General features: G+C 45.2%; 3 protein-coding genes across 4 annotated transcripts; all 3 read right to left on the reverse strand.

Annotated features, from left to right (window-relative positions):
• Positions 1–166: 166 nt before the first annotated feature.
• On the reverse strand, positions 167–1,886 carry gadd45ga (growth arrest and DNA-damage-inducible, gamma a). Its single transcript, XM_003974802.3, has 4 exons — positions 1,522–1,886; positions 1,329–1,430; positions 1,018–1,228; positions 167–893 (listed from the first exon to the last, which is right to left on the reverse strand). The coding sequence occupies exons 1-4, from the start codon at positions 1,572–1,574 to the stop codon at positions 780–782; spliced, it is 480 nt and encodes a 159-aa protein (XP_003974851.1). The 5' UTR covers positions 1,575–1,886; the 3' UTR covers positions 167–779.
• Positions 1,887–3,360: 1,474 nt separating this feature from the next.
• On the reverse strand, positions 3,361–8,159 carry creb3l3l (cAMP responsive element binding protein 3-like 3 like). The gene is made up of 11 exons (XM_029829920.1): positions 8,003–8,159; positions 6,839–6,979; positions 6,264–6,657; positions 6,028–6,149; positions 5,845–5,937; positions 5,600–5,706; positions 5,235–5,303; positions 5,075–5,159; positions 4,873–4,966; positions 4,320–4,740; positions 3,361–4,283 (listed from the first exon to the last, which is right to left on the reverse strand). Exons 2-10 carry the CDS (start codon positions 6,977–6,979, stop codon positions 4,355–4,357), a joined length of 1,491 nt encoding a protein of 496 aa, XP_029685780.1. The 5' UTR covers positions 8,003–8,159; the 3' UTR covers positions 3,361–4,283; positions 4,320–4,354.
• A 532-nt stretch (positions 8,160–8,691) lies between these two features.
• Positions 8,692–16,007, reverse strand: nim1ka (NIM1 serine/threonine protein kinase a). Of its 2 annotated transcripts, XM_029829902.1 has the most exons (7): positions 15,821–16,007; positions 12,582–12,866; positions 12,142–12,438; positions 11,941–12,053; positions 10,925–11,046; positions 10,697–10,843; positions 8,692–10,168 (listed from the first exon to the last, which is right to left on the reverse strand). In XM_029829902.1, exons 3-7 carry the CDS (start codon positions 12,435–12,437, stop codon positions 9,416–9,418), a joined length of 1,431 nt encoding a protein of 476 aa, XP_029685762.1. In that variant the 5' UTR covers position 12,438; positions 12,582–12,866; positions 15,821–16,007; the 3' UTR covers positions 8,692–9,415. The 2 variants fall into 2 exon arrangements, with proteins under 2 accessions (XP_029685762.1, XP_003974911.1); XM_003974862.2 differs by lacking the exon at positions 15,821–16,007 and having other exon boundaries at positions 12,582–13,111.
• Between the last annotated feature and the right edge of the window lie 116 nt (positions 16,008–16,123).

The raw sequence follows: 16,123 nt of genomic DNA on the forward strand, positions 1-16,123 counted from the left end.
CTCTCTCACAACAGCCCAACGTTCCATCTTCCACTGCTTCTTCCATCTCGCTGATGTCATCACTTCCTGTGTCTGCTGAACCCCCACCCCCCCGGCCCGCCTGCACTTGGCTGCAGCCCAAGAATCTGTGATAGTTGAATATAAATAGACATTTCTGACAAGAGAGTGTGTTGCCAAATGGTTTTTATTAGTATCAAAGTATTCAAATAATTCAAATCAATGTTGCAATTTTCTGCATATTTGAAAGAAAACAATGTCCATCAGGTATCACAGCTCACATCAGGATCTGCAAGCAAAGTCTCTGCATATTCCAAGAAACTTCCTGGTAGCTGTGAGGCAAAGTTAGGTCCATAAAGACAGTCTCTGCTCTTCCAAATCTTGCTCCCTGTCCTCTGTTGACACTCCGTCCAGTCTCTGAAATTTCACCCTCCTCTATTTTCCTGCACGGTCCCAGTCACCAGTGTGACCTCTGCTCAGTTCTTCCCCATTGTCTAACTGGGTCAAAACATGCCGGTGGCAGCGCAGCGCACGGGTCCTCCCTCAGTGTCCATCGTGGTTTCCACCCAGCCCGTCAGCACCGGAACACCAGTCCAGCTTTCCGTCTGAGCTGGAACCAATCCAGCCAGAACCAACAGTGGTGACCCACAGCTTGCACCGGGCTCCAGCCGCAGCCTCGTATTCCACACAAGTGAGGCAGAAAGGCTTGAAGCTCGGGTCCTTGACTTTCATTTCATCACCTTCCCCGTCGTCATGTAAAGCAGCGCGGGCGGAGCGTCTCCTCAGCGCTCCGGGAGGGTGATGGTGGGCACCCAGTCATACACGCTGCGGCTCTCCTCGCAGAACAGGCTCAGTTTGTCCAGAGATGGGTTTTTCCACGGGTTCGCACTGGGACTCTGGAAGGAAAACAAGGAGACGTTCAGACTCAGACACGGGAATCCAGACGGGGAGGGTGGGGGGGGGGTGATGATGATGCATGCATGATTCACCGGCTGCTGCGGTGCGTCTGGGGAAACTTACCGTGACAAGAATGCAGTGCACGTCTTTGGGTTCGCCGCTCTCGTCCGCGCCCACGAGGTCGGCCAGGCGCTCGATGTCGTTGACGCGCACCACGTTGATGTCGTTGTCGAAGCAAAACGCCTGGATGAGCGTGAAGTGGATCTGGAGGGCGATGTCGCACTGGTACTCCTCATCGGTGGCGAGCACGCAAAACGCCACGCTGTCTGGGTCACTGTGGGAGGACGAGAGTAAAAGCGCGATCAGATCTCCAGGTCCGTGCGTTTCTTCTCCGTAAAAAAGAAGAAGTCCACGACGCCGGCTGCGATACTTACACATTCATGACTTTGGCGGATTCGTAAACTCCAACTGTGATGTAGTCCTGCTTCTTAGCAGCGACCAGCAGCTCCTCCAGGGCTGCGCCTGCACTTTGCACCCTTGACAAAGAAAAACGCACCTCATCAGCACACGGCGCAAGCAAAACCAACCCCAAAAATAAGCCAGTTAAATAAAAGGTGGAATATTTACCTATCTGTGTTTTCCATGGCGTTCTCCTGTTCGTGGATCTCTTCCAGAGTCATAGTTATAATCCAAAGGCGATCGTGATTGAGCTGTGAACTGAAATAGGCTCTCTGCTCCGGTCTCTGATGTGCTCTCTGTGCGTCTCCAGTGTTATTCTGAGCTCTTACCGGCCCGTGGGAGTATTTATAGTAGCGCTGAGTCGTTTCTCGTCAAGGGGCGGGCTATGCCCCACACGCCTCTTCCTATTGGCTGACGGAGCGGCCGGAGGGGGAAGGAAAGCAAAAGTCCCCCGCACCAGTTTCGCGAAACATGTTGACAGCCCCACGTGGGGTTAAGATTAACCAAGAAACCCCCCTCTTCCTCCCCCTCCTCCATCTAACCTTGTTTCACCACCTGCAGCGCCTCCTCACCTCGTCAACATTCAGCCTCACCGTGAACTAAATATTCCAATCCTGTTTACGCTGGACTTTCCCAGCACAGCTGACGTAACGCAGGGGGGGGGCAGTGGATCGATGCAAAACATTTCAGGTCATTTCATAAGGCACACTATCCGTTTACTGCATCGTGCAATGTTGCAGGAATAAACGAGATTTTCTGTATTTTGTTGCACTCTAACTTTAGGGAATACCGGGAATTCTGCTTCGTGTTTTGTTGTATAATTTCTAGATCAATCAATCAAACGCTTTCCCTTCCTGCGCACATTAACTGTACTAAGAAAACAAATTTTTCCTGTAAATATTTATTTTGGTGGAACAAGTGCGTTCATGACTTTATGGCGCAAACATATGCAAAGTGGACTTCCCGATCAAGGAGTAATCACTGAGGCGTTATTTATAGATCTTGCCCTGAAACGCCTCAGCAGGACACGCACCTGCGCGCATGCGCAACCTGGCGCGTTATTTAACGCCGTCCGACGTACGAGAAACTTCTCATCACAACCAGATCTGGGGTCAGGTCTGACCCCAACTGACTTCTGGGTAAAGTTGACTGATAATTTCTTCAAAGTGTCACAGTCGTGCGCAGTCGTGCGCAGTCGTGCACCCCCTACTTGCCCCCCTCAAACACACACACACACCTAGCCAGCAGATGCCCGACAGATGCGCCACGTGCCGTGACCGGCGGCGTTATAATCTTATCAGCAGGAACGCGTGTGTGCGTGCATGTGTGTGTGTGTGTTCAAACAGAAATCTATTAACTTAATAATAAACTAGTATAAGATATTTTTGGGAAAACGTCATTAACTTTGCGATTTTTGAACCAGTGACAAAGAAAACGCGCGTTTCCTCGTACATGCCGACTCGAACTGTAAACCGGCCTAATCTTTGGCAGCAAATGAAGTCGTCCACATGACGATTAGCCGGGTTGATCTTTAACCTGGATTCTTGCGTCTCATCTCGGCCGAAATATTGTCCGACGGCGCCCCCTGTCGGCGACGCGAGAGGCACTGTGACCTTTCCCCTTCCGCAAAACTAGTCTCAACATGTTGATCGAGCACATGAGTCAGGGTTCCAACACAACACTTGTGAGTCACCAAACAGCCCCCGTCTGCCTCCTGTTTTTGCCCGACAGCTGAGGTTGCGTCTTACGTCGGGCAAATATTGTTTGTCAGCGTTAAAAAATTACATTTAACGTAGAATAAGCAATAAATCTGCAGTTTCATTGGGATATTTAAGTATCTGATATTTGCCTGCGAGCGTACCGGTAGGACTGATAAATATGTAGTGTTGTGTAAATGTTACCACAGCTGTAAACATGTTTACAGATAGTTTTGTCCTAGGATGGCGGAATGGCTGTTGCACATGCATGTTTGATAATCAGTCGAATTAATGTCTATAAACACATCAATTGTTTCCATGATGTATAAAAACTTTATTATAATAGTCCAGACATGACGTACATAAAAGTTCCAATGTACAGAAGAGCCACAATCATTTAAGCCTATTTACATTCCCTTCTATGTCAAATGTCAGTGCATTTGGACATTTAAAATCTCATTTACCTTTAAGAAAAAAACATTTCCTATATAACACATGTATCATTTATTACATTAATGCAATAACAATAATAGTAAAATACAATACACAAACAAAAAAATGTTTCGCTGAAAAAACAGGTCATTACATTTTCCTGCAAGACATTTTATCGAGTCAACACCTGACGTGATAATACAGTAAGATCTGTCCCATAGAGCTATAAATGAGGGGCATCAAACATAGACTGAACTCCTAAAAGTGTCTGTTCTGTTCTATTGTGTTGACGTTTTATTCTTTCTTTACTGTACAATGTAAAAACAGCATTCCATGATTTAAAAGAAGCATGGATACCCTTGTTACAAGGGAAATACAAGCAAACTTTACAAGTCTTCTAATGGCCAAATGTCCTGCAATGGCGTTTATAATAAGCGTTTATCATTTGGATCAAGCTCGATGAGTAACAAGCAGCCTAGCTTCTATGATGTGATGGATGTCTCCGGCTATTTTTCTGCAGACTTGTTTTTTGAATATTCAACAGGATTAACAAACCGGAGGTGTTTCTGGAATACTTAAATAGCGTGATTTTGTGTGACGCCCCCACAGATTAAAAACACAATTGTTCTTCATTAGCACCACTGTGTGAGAGCCTCCAGTACTAAAATGACACGTTCTTAAACGTCAATAACTGATGCTGCTAAAATACGAGAATTTCCAGTAGTTTTTGGCTCACTGGCCTATTAGAATTAAAAAAGAAGCGTGCAAATTAAGTGACAGTAGTTAAAAATATTTAACAGCCCCCCCACCCACCCAGCCAAACATTAAGATTCTGGCTCCCTCTGCTGGACAGGATGAAAAGCACCGCTTTACTACATCTCATCTGAACGGCGCTTCTGTAATATAATGGACGGGGGGTTTCGGTCTATCCAGTTATCTTTAGATCCTGTGACCTCATAAGCCACAGCTCCATCCACAGACCCTTCCTGCAAGACCCCAACAGGACCTGGGGACATCTCTTTAGCTTGGGACGGGGCGGGGAAGTCTGCCGAAGAGTTGCTGTTGACTCCGGTTTCGGAGTCAGACTGCTCCACCCTCTGGTAGTCGGGAGTGTGATTATTCTGCCCGCCAGTGAAGATAGATCTGACGTTCTCCACCTCTGCGTGCGGCACCAGGAGAAGGTCACTCTCCTCAGGCTCGAGGTAAGGGAGGGCGTCGGTGCTTTCAGGTGGCAATGAGCGGAGGGTTCGGGAGATGACTGCAACAATAACGGGAAGATAGAAGCTCGGTAAAAGAAAAGAATCGACAATACTCTGACATAATTAGCCATGAAAGGATCAACAACCCTACAAAAACTGAGAAATGAAAGCCCAATTTGACCCCAATTTACCAGAAGAAGGGGTGTAGAGTTCCTTCTCTTGTGTGGTTTTGCCGAATGGATTGACTGATGGGAAGATGATGAGACAGAAAGAGAGCAGGAACACCTGAAGGCAAGACCGACAGAAGAGTGAGAGCAGCAAAACAAAACCCAGCTGAGGTGTGAAGCAGAACTACTTAACATTTCTGAGAAATTCAAAGGAAAGAGCACTTACCATAACACAAGTACTGGTTGTGCTGGCCTTCATGGTTGACATCTTCACCATGGTCTGCAGCTTCTTCAGTTGTTCTATCAAGGACCTGCGAAAGCAAAGGAAAAGCATTTAGTAGAACAAACCTTTTAAAAAGCCATATGACATGTGACATTTCTCTCACATGTTCTGTTTCTGAAGCAGCTGGACTTTCTTCTGCAGCTCCAGGTTGTGTGCGGTGCAGATGGCAACCCTGCGTTACAGACATTCATATTAGCGTTTGGCTAACTGATGAGCACAGACTCTTTGTAAACACTTCAATTTTTTTCGAGTTATGCGTAATAACATAAACCATTTGGTCAAATTTAGAATTGCGCAACGTAGATAACCGATGGGCCACAATTCAACCAGGTTTCCTGACCTACCAGGTAAACTACTCACCATGGCCGGGAATGACATAAAACCTGGCTGGATTGCGGCGCTGGAGGACTGGATTTCGATACCCCTGACACTCTACTATTCCCTGAACGGCAGGTTCAGTTAAGTCACCTGTTTTCCAGTCCGTCAACATACACCTTCTTCTTCTTACGGCTCTCCTGCGCCGACTGCTTGTTGCGGATTTTCCTCCTGATTCTCTTCAGCGTGCGCTCTTCTGCCTGTTAAACAGAGACAAACCATTCAAATGATCAAAACAACATCAACAATAATTACTGGAGGAAAAGACAAAGAGTGGTGATGTAGCGGTACTGGAGCTGGTTCCACAGCTGGTTTAGGTGGGTGTTTGTCAGCGGTACCTTTGTGAGAGGCATGTCTGTGGGAATAGTCGCCCCCTCCTTGGACAAAAGTCTCTTCTCCTCCTCAGTGAGCACAATCTCTTTAAACTGGAACTGTGACGACAAACAACCAGCGACGGCTGATTAGAACCCACGCTTGCAACCCGGGATGTTGTAACATTGCGTTTGAAGAGTTGAACTGACCTGCTCTGGTTTACTGAGCACAGCTGAGTTCTGCAGCAGGTCCTCCATGGCCAAAGTGCACGGCACAGTGGGTTCGTCCTCCGTAGTGGGTTCGTCCTCCACCGCCTCACTCACCAAGTCGTCTAACACACCAAGAAAGACATTTCAGCTAGGATCAAATCAGAAGGATTTAACTGCTCCATTGTTAAAGCCTGCTGCTGAGCTCAGAACTATCAGGCTGCATTCATCACACCTACCCAGATCAATGAAGACGTCTCTGTCTGGTTTCTCCGCCCTGACGCTCTGAAGGACGTCCATGTATTCGTCACCGCTCTGAAGCAGAGCGTAGCTATGATCCGTCTGGACAGTTAAGGCCTCCTGGCTTTCTGGCTGCATCTCTTCGGGGACCAGTGCAGAGTCCGAGTGGACCGGGCTCGGCTGAGAGTGGCTGGGACTCGCCACCACGTCCGTGTCACTGCCCTGGGGGCTCAGACACCCCAGGAGGTTGTTGTGTCCAACCCCCGTGCTGCTGTCATCAGAGATTCCGCTGTCGCTGCCCACAGGGGAACGAGAGGGACAGAACGTTTCCATGTTGCTGTCTCCTTCCAGCAAGCTGGACAGGAAGTCTTCAGTGTCCACACCAGTCAACATCTGGCAGGGAAAACAAACTGATTAGGCTCTAAAACCACAAAGTCTGTAAAGTAATCATGGCTTGAAAGATTTTGGCTGTTCTTTCTATTTATATGTACAAGCCATAAAAGTGTTTGCACGACCCCCGTTATATAACGGTGTAAACAAACGCAGAGACACAGCATCCCAGGCAAATGCTCACATCTTGTTCAGACAGCCAGGACTCCATGAGGCCGTTCTCGACAGGAAACAGAGCCTCGACAAGCCCATTCTCTTCACCCTGGAAAAACAAACCCAACAGGTCCGTTCCATCCATGTCTGGAAGGTCCTCAGCGAAAGACATCTGCAGCAAAACAGGTTGGAAATCAGTCAACAGTACATCAATGATTGGGAACAGGATTGGCTTTACACTAAAGCGTGACGTCACTCCTGATGCCGACAATGACATCTTGTAATTAAACGGAAAAAAAATATATATACACCGTGTTAAGCTATTAGGAACATGATTTCCATGAATCCTGACAAAGAGTGTTTGTTTACTAAACATACAATACATTTTTTTTTTTTTTTTTAATGCTGCTCTTCATAGTGATCTGTGGGTAGAACCTGACGCATTTTCACTGTTTCCCTGCTTCAAATCACTGAAAGTGTCAGTCGGGTTAAATCATGGAGTGCTCTTTGCGTGTCGTGCGCAGGCTGCACAATCTTTAATAGTAGAAAGACACGTTTGTGTTCACCCACGGCACAAATCTTGCAGTTCAGCCCATTTTCCTTGCAGCTGGTCTTCACAGTGACGGCTGCAGGACATGGGTGAAAATGTTCCGGAGGCAACAATCTAAACATTTACGGTGACGTGGAAGAGGTAATGTTAAACGGACCTGGTGATGAGACGCGCACATGAGACTATATTCAATATTGCGTCATCGCCACGTTCACGCCATGACCTCATCTTGTCGTGGGCCACGCCCACACAAGCCCTTTGTCACGAGATCCGCACAATAATCAAATGTCAAAACAAATACAACAGTTATCCTGCAGAAATCAACGATATCTGCAGAGCACAAACCAAGAGGGAAAAAATAATTATTTATTTATGAATGAGGTGTAGAGCACTGTCAGACATAAGCATGGGCTGGAGCGTGGGGCTTTGTGTGTCTACAGCCCTGTTTCTTGTTGTATTGCATACAAACGGGAATTACAACTCGTATTTCGTTCTATAATGAAAATACGATGCCACTTATAAACATTGAAGATATTATTATCGCCACTATGGGCCACTACTGGCTTAATTATGCTAGCAAGAGGGCGCCGTCTAACGTGCCTTTTAAATACATCAATTTGTCATCTAACACCTTTATTTGCTTACCGTTCGATGGGGGAAAGCAAATTACCATTCGACCGAGTACGTCCTTTTTGTGTCTCTCAGTTTCTACTCTGCGTTTCTTCTCTGTTCTACAGTCACAGCGCTTCCTCCCGAAACCACCTTCCAACAAGGCAAAAAATGCGTCATCGCGTAAAGGCGGAAGTGGGTCATGTGATTTGCGAGGGCAGCTGGGAAATGTAGTACGCATAGAGAAAAGCGGCTTTATCGTGCCAGCATTAAATGAAAATTTGGAGATCTACAAATAAAGTGTTTACTAAGCAACAAAGGAAAACACAAAGTATGCATCGTTAAACTCGGTCTTATTCCTAACATTCATATAATTACCTCAGCTGGTAGAAATTTGAATGCTCAGTAAAGTTATGGCTAACTTCTGAGAGATTCTGCAGATTTAAGGGCCTAGAATCTAGGGACCGAATGTTACACTTTTGTATTCATTTTCTTATCAACATCTGCTGCTATTTAACGTTGCTTATTTTCTTTGTTTTTAGTTTCTATTTGGAGGACTTTTTCAAGTCAAAACCTGGTGGAGGTGAACATTCTATACTTCCCCATGCTTGACAACATGCTCAGTGAGCAATATTTTTTTTTAAAGCAATATTTCATGAGGTCTTCCAATTCCATTTTGTTAATCGCTTCACATTTGTTAAAAAAAAAAAAAAAACACCTTAAAATGTCCTTTTAATTGAATGATCACATGAACAGTGACATGAATTTAGATGATGTCATGATGAAAATGATTTTCAGGTAAAGCAGAAGAATGAATTTGCCGCATGAACAACTATGACACTAAAGACACATCCTAATATACACCAACATGTCAGCTCATCTTTATTTGATATGTTGGTATGTAAAACTTAAAGACGTTTTAGGTTTCAGGCCACCAGATTATTAGAGTGAGGTCATTCAGTTATTCCTTATTACATCTCATACATCACACATGAACGTACTCTGAGCACTCTTTATTCATATTATTACAAGATATAAAACTAAGGCATCAAAGAAAAGTGCAATTCAGCATTAAAGACATTTCTAACGTCGCCTACACACTCCTTTCTGCTTCTGTAGTTTGAATTTCATGTTGCTACATTGAGTTTTATTGGTGTTCCAGCACAACTGAGAATGGATGTGGGAGATCTGGCCTGCCTCATTGAATATCATGCAATCCATTAATCAATATAATTCATTAGATTTCAAAAAATTCTCCTTGTTTCAGCAGCCACATATATTTTGATAAAGGCTAAATGAAACATGCCAAAATAAAACCCCAGCTTTCAGGTGCTGAGTGATATTATATATGCCATTAATTCTGTTAGAAATGTTGATAGAAAAAGCACTTATTATTCCAATGTGATTTGATTCCTGATTTGTTTATCCAGAAGGAAGGAAAACATGTGGTCACAGAATCACACATAGCTTAGATGTGTGTCTTAAACTACGATACACTTTTAGCTTTTCCTTCTTATTTGTTGGGCCGGCCACTTTCGTGACCTTGGCCACGGTCTCCAGTGCCCGTCTCTTGTGCGCACGGTGCAGCAGGATCCTGTAGACCCCTGTGATGGAGCTCCTGCAGTCTTTCCCCTGGTTGTTGAGCAGGTGCTCTGAAGTGATTCCTAACGTGTCCAGCGCTGCCTTTATGGCCAGGTCTTCCTCTCCAAGTTCAGAGGGCTCGCTCTCTACTAGATAGGAGGGGTCTAGTTTAAAGGGCTCCAAGGCACATGGGAAGTCCTCAGGAAGCAGCCACTCACAGCCCATCATCTGCTCCAAAGTACAGCGGTCAGACGGTGCAGGCTGAAGGATTCCCCGGATAAGCCTCTGGCAGGCCTCTGGCACCCATGAGGGTAAAGTGTACGTCCCTTCCAGGATGCATCGTTTCAGCTTGGCCACAGTGTCGGCCCTGAAAGGCATGGTGCCCGTCACCATGAAGAACAGCATCACCCCCAGAGCCCAGATGTCCACAAAAACACCCACGTAATGCTCGTCCCGAAAGAGCTCGGGTGCTGCGTAAGGTGGAGAGCCGCAGAACGTGTTGAGCATCTCCGTACGGTGGCTCAGTGTGCTGAAGCCAAAGTCCCCCACCTTCACACAAGAGCTGCTGGTGTAGAAGACATTTTCCGCCTTCAGGTCGCGGTGGATGATGTTGTTTTCATGCTGTGGTACACAAGGAGAAACTCTGTTACAACAACTGCTTTCCAACAGCCTGGATTTGATGTCAATAAAGTGGCCCTATTTCTTTAATAAATGGTTCTGTTTGGGCTTGTGTAACTTTAGGGCTTTGGGGTTGTAGGTCTCATTTTGATGACATTTCTTGTGGTGCTAACTTTATTACTGACTGCCTTAACACCACCAAGGAGGCACACTCAAAAATGCAATCAAGAAAAGAAGAAAAGGTTGAGAATCATTGTTTTAACTAATGAAACTTCTCCATCGGTGGCTATGCGCTGACTGTGGGATGTGAGGTGAAATCAAAGCATTCATTTTGTCATCTCAACCATAGCAACTGCTGCTTAAACAGGTTCAAGGTGGGCTAACCCTAACACTAACTTTATAAAGAAGCAGAAACCTTCTCATTTTTAAAAAAAAAAATTCAATAGTCTTAAACTTCATGTAAATAAATCAAACGGACTGACTCCATATCAGAACTGTTCTGTGATCACGCTGTTGTTTCGGTGTACTGACCATATGTTTAACAGCAGAGACGATTTGAGCAAAGACGATCTTGCTTTCAGAGTCGGACAGTTTCCCCTCTGTGGTTATCTTGGTGTAGAGCTCTCCACCCCCAGCATACTCCATCACCAGGTGTAACCTTGACAAGGTCTCCACGACCTGCAGAGGGAATCATACAGATTCAGCCTGATTACAGAAGTGGTTTATGGATGAGTCAGTGTGCTGGTGTACGCTTCAAACCTCATAGAGGCGAATGATGTTGGGGTGATGCAGCTTCTCCATGCTGGAGATCTCTCTGGACAGCAGCCGCTGTGTCTTCTGATCCAGTTTGGTTTTGTCCAGAATCTTTATGGCAACTTTGTCTAAGGGAGACAAAACAATCATCAATAACCTATCAAGAAGGCTTTGGTGTCAGGGGAAGCTTTTGTAAATTTGTAAATTTAAATGAAAATGGAAGTCCGCAACTGTAAAAAGATCAGCTGTTAGAATAACTGCAGCCATCAATGTGTCACATCAATCACCTGAAGATATTAGACAAGAGCTTCTTTCATCTCAGACAACAGAATGCAAAATCAGTTTTGCTCTTTATGTGGTGATATTCAGGGTAATTGCTATTTTTTAAATAAAGTATCTTAGAGCTGAACTGTGATCATGAGGAGGAAGATTGAAAATGACAGCAGCTTGACCTTGAAAAGACAAAAAGCAAACATCTGATATCTTTTCTGTATGCTGCTAAATGATGCATTCAGCCAAGTAAGATTGATCCCAGGTAACCAAACACCATAAAGTCATGAAGCAACATTATGCTGAGACATCTCATTTTGTTCAGCGTGCATTATTCAGAGCAGTGTTTGGATTTCAGGGCTATGACGGGTCATTTCGTTTGTGACGCAGGTTCAGAGTGTAGAATAGGCCAGTGTGGTGAAAGGAACACATTTAGATGAGCGTGAGACAGAGATGCACATACATTCCCCACCATCTCAGCCTCACATGAGGCATGAGGCGATTTTAGCTGTAGCTAAGGAAACTGGAGAGCCCTAATCAATCAAGGGCAGCAGCCGGTGTGTCCCCTCTGTGGCTGCATCAGCCACCTGAGCAGCTATGGCTCACTCTAACTGCATAAGGACGCACTCAAGAGCCCATCAGTGGAAACAACTTGAGAGCCAAATGAGGTCGCAGAGAACGAGGGTCATGGTTTAATTCTTTATTCACTCGCATTTTTAACAGATGTAATGGTGAAACTTGCGCTTTCGTACCTTTGGTCAGGGCGTGAATTCCTAGTTTGACGTGGGAAAAATTCCCACAGCCGATTTCTCCTCGAATTTTGTAAAATCCGATCCTTCTGCCCACGGTCAGCTCTCGGACCACCCTGTGATCACATGACAGTACAGCCAAAGTGCTAAACATTTGATCAAATATCAAAAACAACAACCTTGATAAATGCTACACCTTCATACCTTTCATCCTGGCACATATCAAGGTTCAGTCTTTCCAGGGGAGTGAGACGGCGGACGCTGGCCCCCTCGTCATCCGTGTTGATGTCTGAGCTGTCCTGGTGGCTCCAGCGGTTGAATCTCGGGACGCCGGCGATGACAGCTGTGCTTCCCACTGAGGCTTGGACAGAGCCTCCATTAGAATCCACAGCCTCTGCAGCAGACGCTGAGATGCTTGCGGCCGTGGCTGCCCTGGAGCCTGTCCTGGCTGCAGCCTCAGCCCCTTCTGGGCTGCTCTCAGAGGGACATACAGCAGTCATCCTGCAAGGAATATAAATATTAACGTCAGCACACCAGACTACATTATAGCACCATCCAGTCGGTAGCAGCAATGTTTTATTCTGTCTTTAGCAGATCTGATGGTTGTTTCTTAAATGGCCCACCTACCAAAATCCTTGACTTACCTTCTACTTTCTACACCATTCAGAGGCTACATTTTTCAGTGCTGCTGTCTACGCCATGCAAAGGTTATGAGGGATGGCTTTGTGCATTAGTCCTCCACAGCAGAAGGCCACGGACAATTTATCTCCTGCAGGCTGGCACTGATGTGGTCATGTTCTCTCCCCAGTATCCAGCAGGAACAGCCTCAGCGTTCCTTCTGTGTAGCCGTCGAGGGAAAGGTGAGGAGGCGGGTCAGCCGCGTCATGGCTATGGGATTTATGCCGCCCGTTGTCCCCAACTGAGGAGCTCTGTGGAGCATTAATAGCTTCGTTTGAGAGTGCAGGGTATAAATAGGCAACAGGTTGAGGAGGAGGGAAAGAGGGGATGGGCTGTGTGGGGTGGGGGGAGTGGGGTGTAGGAAAAAGGTTGAACAGATGATAGTGTCAGGCAGCAGCCATGGGATGGTCAGTGGGACACGCTGCATTAAGGCAGGAGAGAAATGCTTCAATGGCATCTGAGCTACTTAATATCATTTTAACATCTGCATGTTCATTTTGGTCACAAAGAAAATAAAAATCTGTCAAATAAACTAACTCTCTTCTGCTCCTTTTGTTCATTTAATCCTGTTCATTATCTTCCTTCAGCTAATACCTATTGTAATCCGAATTTAATTTAGTGCTCGAGTCCTGCGCCAAGAACAGCACAGGCAGCATGGGTGTGGGTGTGGGTGGTAACATGCTCATGGGTAGGCTTGGAATGAAGTGATAATTGCATGGTGTCACCATGCAATAACAAATTTAGCCAAATAGAGTAAATTAAACCAAATATAATGGAGATGTTTTGGAACGTCTAATAGAGATTATTGGAGCTTCCACCATCATTGAACTTTGAATAAAAAGGACAGCACCTATATAGATGTACCGTATATCATTTGGTCAAGGTCGTGTAACTGAACTACAGAATGTAAAGCAGTTTAGTTTGTTCAGGAAAAGGCACTGAAACTGGGTGTGTGAGAAGCAGGAGTTGAATTGGTCAACTTCTACTGGTATATTTTATCCCCCAGCTCTCTGTTAACATGAATGAATCAGAGCCCCGTCGGTAAATCAAAGTGGCCCCCTTCTGCAGGGGCCTTGATGCTGGCGACACTGAGAAGCCTTTCTGCTCTCGCAGCATGAATATCTACGCATTGATCTCGGGCTAGAGGGAAAGGACCTGTGAAGAGAGAAGAGGCTTCTGTTTTAGAGCACAAAGCTACAAGCCCCACCAGCCTTTTATGTTTTTATCAATAAAAACACAAGAGGAGGGAACTGATTGAGACGAACAACCATGATAAAAGGGAACTGGGGTTATTTGCAGATTACCTGTGTGTCCAGGTCATAGTCTTTTCTAATGCTTCACACTTTTTTCACTTCAAAAGTTCTCTCGTCCTCTAACAAGTGTGACAAGTGAAGGTTGGGTATCGCCACAGTCCTTCTGAATACTAACGGATGACCGGGTCGCTTTCTTCACATCAATCTGGTTGCTTAGTGATGATCGCCGACTCGGTTTGTTTGTCTTCCTTGCTGAGGATTAGACATTAAGTGTCAATGGCTGTGAGGAGAGAGAACACACTGTGCCATATCATATGGAGCTGCATTCTGCCTCATTTCTTGCTTATGTGAAGGACTGACGCATAAATAAAAAGTGCACTATAAAACTATCAAAAGCTAAATCCCTATATATAAAAAGCTACAGAAATATAAAAAGCTTAAAAAAAATCATCTGCGACAATAATTTTAAAGCAATAGTGGCAAAAGCATAGTGGTGCAACCATCATTTAAGGATGTGATGCCCTTCTGGTTAAAACACCAAACATGCTCACGACAAGCAGCTTTGAACACAATACGTCATTCCTTCATTGGCTGACACCATCGGCTTATCCAAGTACGGATCCTTAATCTTCACATCAAAGAGAAGGAACCGGACAGGGTTTTCCTGGTGTGCAGATGGTTGCACTGCTCCCGCCCGCGGCTGCTTAGAGACGCTAAAAATGAGGATTGGATGAGCTGTCCAGTGGCGAGCACACATCTATCTGTGAAATACGTAGATAGGACTTGTCTCTAATTGCCCCAGGATCTGCATGTTCCCACACCGACAACGGGTTCCCTCAACACAAATCTCCCCAGTGTATTACCGGTACCTTTCAGTGCACAGCCGTTGAGAATAAAGAGCTCGACAGTGACAAAAAGAGCCGTGACAACAGAGACAGTAGGAAGCCGGTGAAGCCCTCTCTGGAATCTAGAATCCTTCACGATGAATTGAAGGGTTGCAGATTCTTTTTCATTCCTTTATTCTAAATTTCATGAATTCACAAGGTATGGTGCTGTAAACTGGGAATAAATGTGCATTTGTGGCATTTCCTGGCATATTTCAGCCATCTGACAAGCATCTTATTAGTCGTTAGTGGCTCAAAGAGATGATGAGCAATGTTTGTGGAGCACTTCAACATCAAAAGGACAAAATGCAGCAAGCAGGACACAAGCAGGTCAATTATAGCGTCACAAGTATGGAAATATATTCATCTTCCAATCCTACAAAGAAAGATATCCATTTGAAAATGCATAACAAGTGCATTTATTCCAGTCTTAGTTTTGTTGTTAAGAAATTTAATACACACCTTTTCAATTAAAATAAATACAGATGGTATAGATATATTGTATAACGGCATCTGATGGCATCTAACCAGGTATTATCAGGGGTACAAAATGAGCATCCAGAACAGTCTTTGCCTCTAAATCTAAAGATTTGCCCTGGTGTTTTTCCTTACATTGGAAACATCAACATGCATTAGATTTATTTTAAAGACGGATGAAGTGAGCAGCCAAACAATCCCCCATGCTGCAAAACAGATCAACAATGCAACAGGTGAATCTCCACATCCGCTTTTCGTTTGCAGACAATCCAGTTAAAAGAAATAATAAATCAAATAACTGATCACAGTTCAACCGTGTGTGCGTGTTTGTGTCAGCGTGCCTTTTCCCTGCACTACTCATTTATAAATGGGTTTATAAAGCAACACTCTCATCATCCTGTTTTAAATGCAGGCCTTAAATATAAGGATTTCTATTTGGACCGGTGTGGCTATCAGCTCCTTATTTCCACAGAACCCTTGCTGTTCGGTCGAGTTTGCAACGTCTCATCGCTGTAAACCACGCAACGAAGCCGGCATTTTCATCCGCACAGAATCAGCATCACAGGATTAAAACTTCAATGCGTGACTTACTTTGTCGGATATCTTCCGCGGAGCCGAGGCGACAGACTTCACTCTGAAATCTTTTTCGCCGTCCGGTGACAACGTCTCGGCAGCACCGAGTTTCCCCTGTTGTCAAGGAAAATGAGCCTGATGGGCAGGTGCGGCGACCAATCAGCGACGAGTTTAGGAGTACCCTACCGTCTGTTAACCAATGAGAATCAAGAATCCTTCCGCGTAACTTCAGAACCAGGAGCTGTCCAGGCGGCAGCGGAACTCGCCAGGTAACCTGAAGTGTGTGAGGATGAATCAAACTCAGGTGTGCTCAGGAAGTCA

Source organism: Takifugu rubripes, chromosome 21, assembly GCF_901000725.2.
Source record: "Takifugu rubripes chromosome 21, fTakRub1.2, whole genome shotgun sequence".
NCBI classification, from domain to species: Eukaryota; Metazoa; Chordata; class Actinopteri; order Tetraodontiformes; family Tetraodontidae; genus Takifugu; species Takifugu rubripes.

Excerpts from the sequence above, each read along its gene's own strand:
- gadd45ga (XM_003974802.3), bottom strand. The coding sequence starts at position 1,574 with ATGACTCTGGAAGAGATCCACGAACAGGAGAACGCCATGGAAAACACA. Across the intron at positions 1,431-1,521 it reads GCCATGGAAAACACAGATAG|GGTGCAAAGTGCAGGCGCAG; the intron begins GTAAATATTCCA and ends TTCTTTGTCAAG. Across the intron at positions 1,229-1,328 it reads TCCGCCAAAGTCATGAATGT|TGACCCAGACAGCGTGGCGT; the intron begins GTAAGTATCGCA and ends GTCCTCCCACAG.
- creb3l3l (XM_029829920.1), bottom strand. The coding sequence starts at position 6,979 with ATGTCTTTCGCTGAGGACCTTCCAGACATGGATGGAACGGACCTGTTG. Across the intron at positions 5,938-6,027 it reads TGCTCAGTAAACCAGAGCAG|TTCCAGTTTAAAGAGATTGT; the intron begins GTCAGTTCAACT and ends TTGTCGTCACAG. Across the intron at positions 5,707-5,844 it reads CAGACATGCCTCTCACAAAG|GCAGAAGAGCGCACGCTGAA; the intron begins GTACCGCTGACA and ends TCTGTTTAACAG.
- nim1ka (XM_029829902.1), bottom strand. The coding sequence starts at position 12,437 with ATGACTGCTGTATGTCCCTCTGAGAGCAGCCCAGAAGGGGCTGAGGCT. Across the intron at positions 12,054-12,141 it reads GATATGTGCCAGGATGAAAG|GGTGGTCCGAGAGCTGACCG; the intron begins GTATGAAGGTGT and ends ATGTGATCACAG. Across the intron at positions 10,844-10,924 it reads ACATCATTCGCCTCTATGAG|GTCGTGGAGACCTTGTCAAG; the intron begins GTTTGAAGCGTA and ends TTCCCTCTGCAG.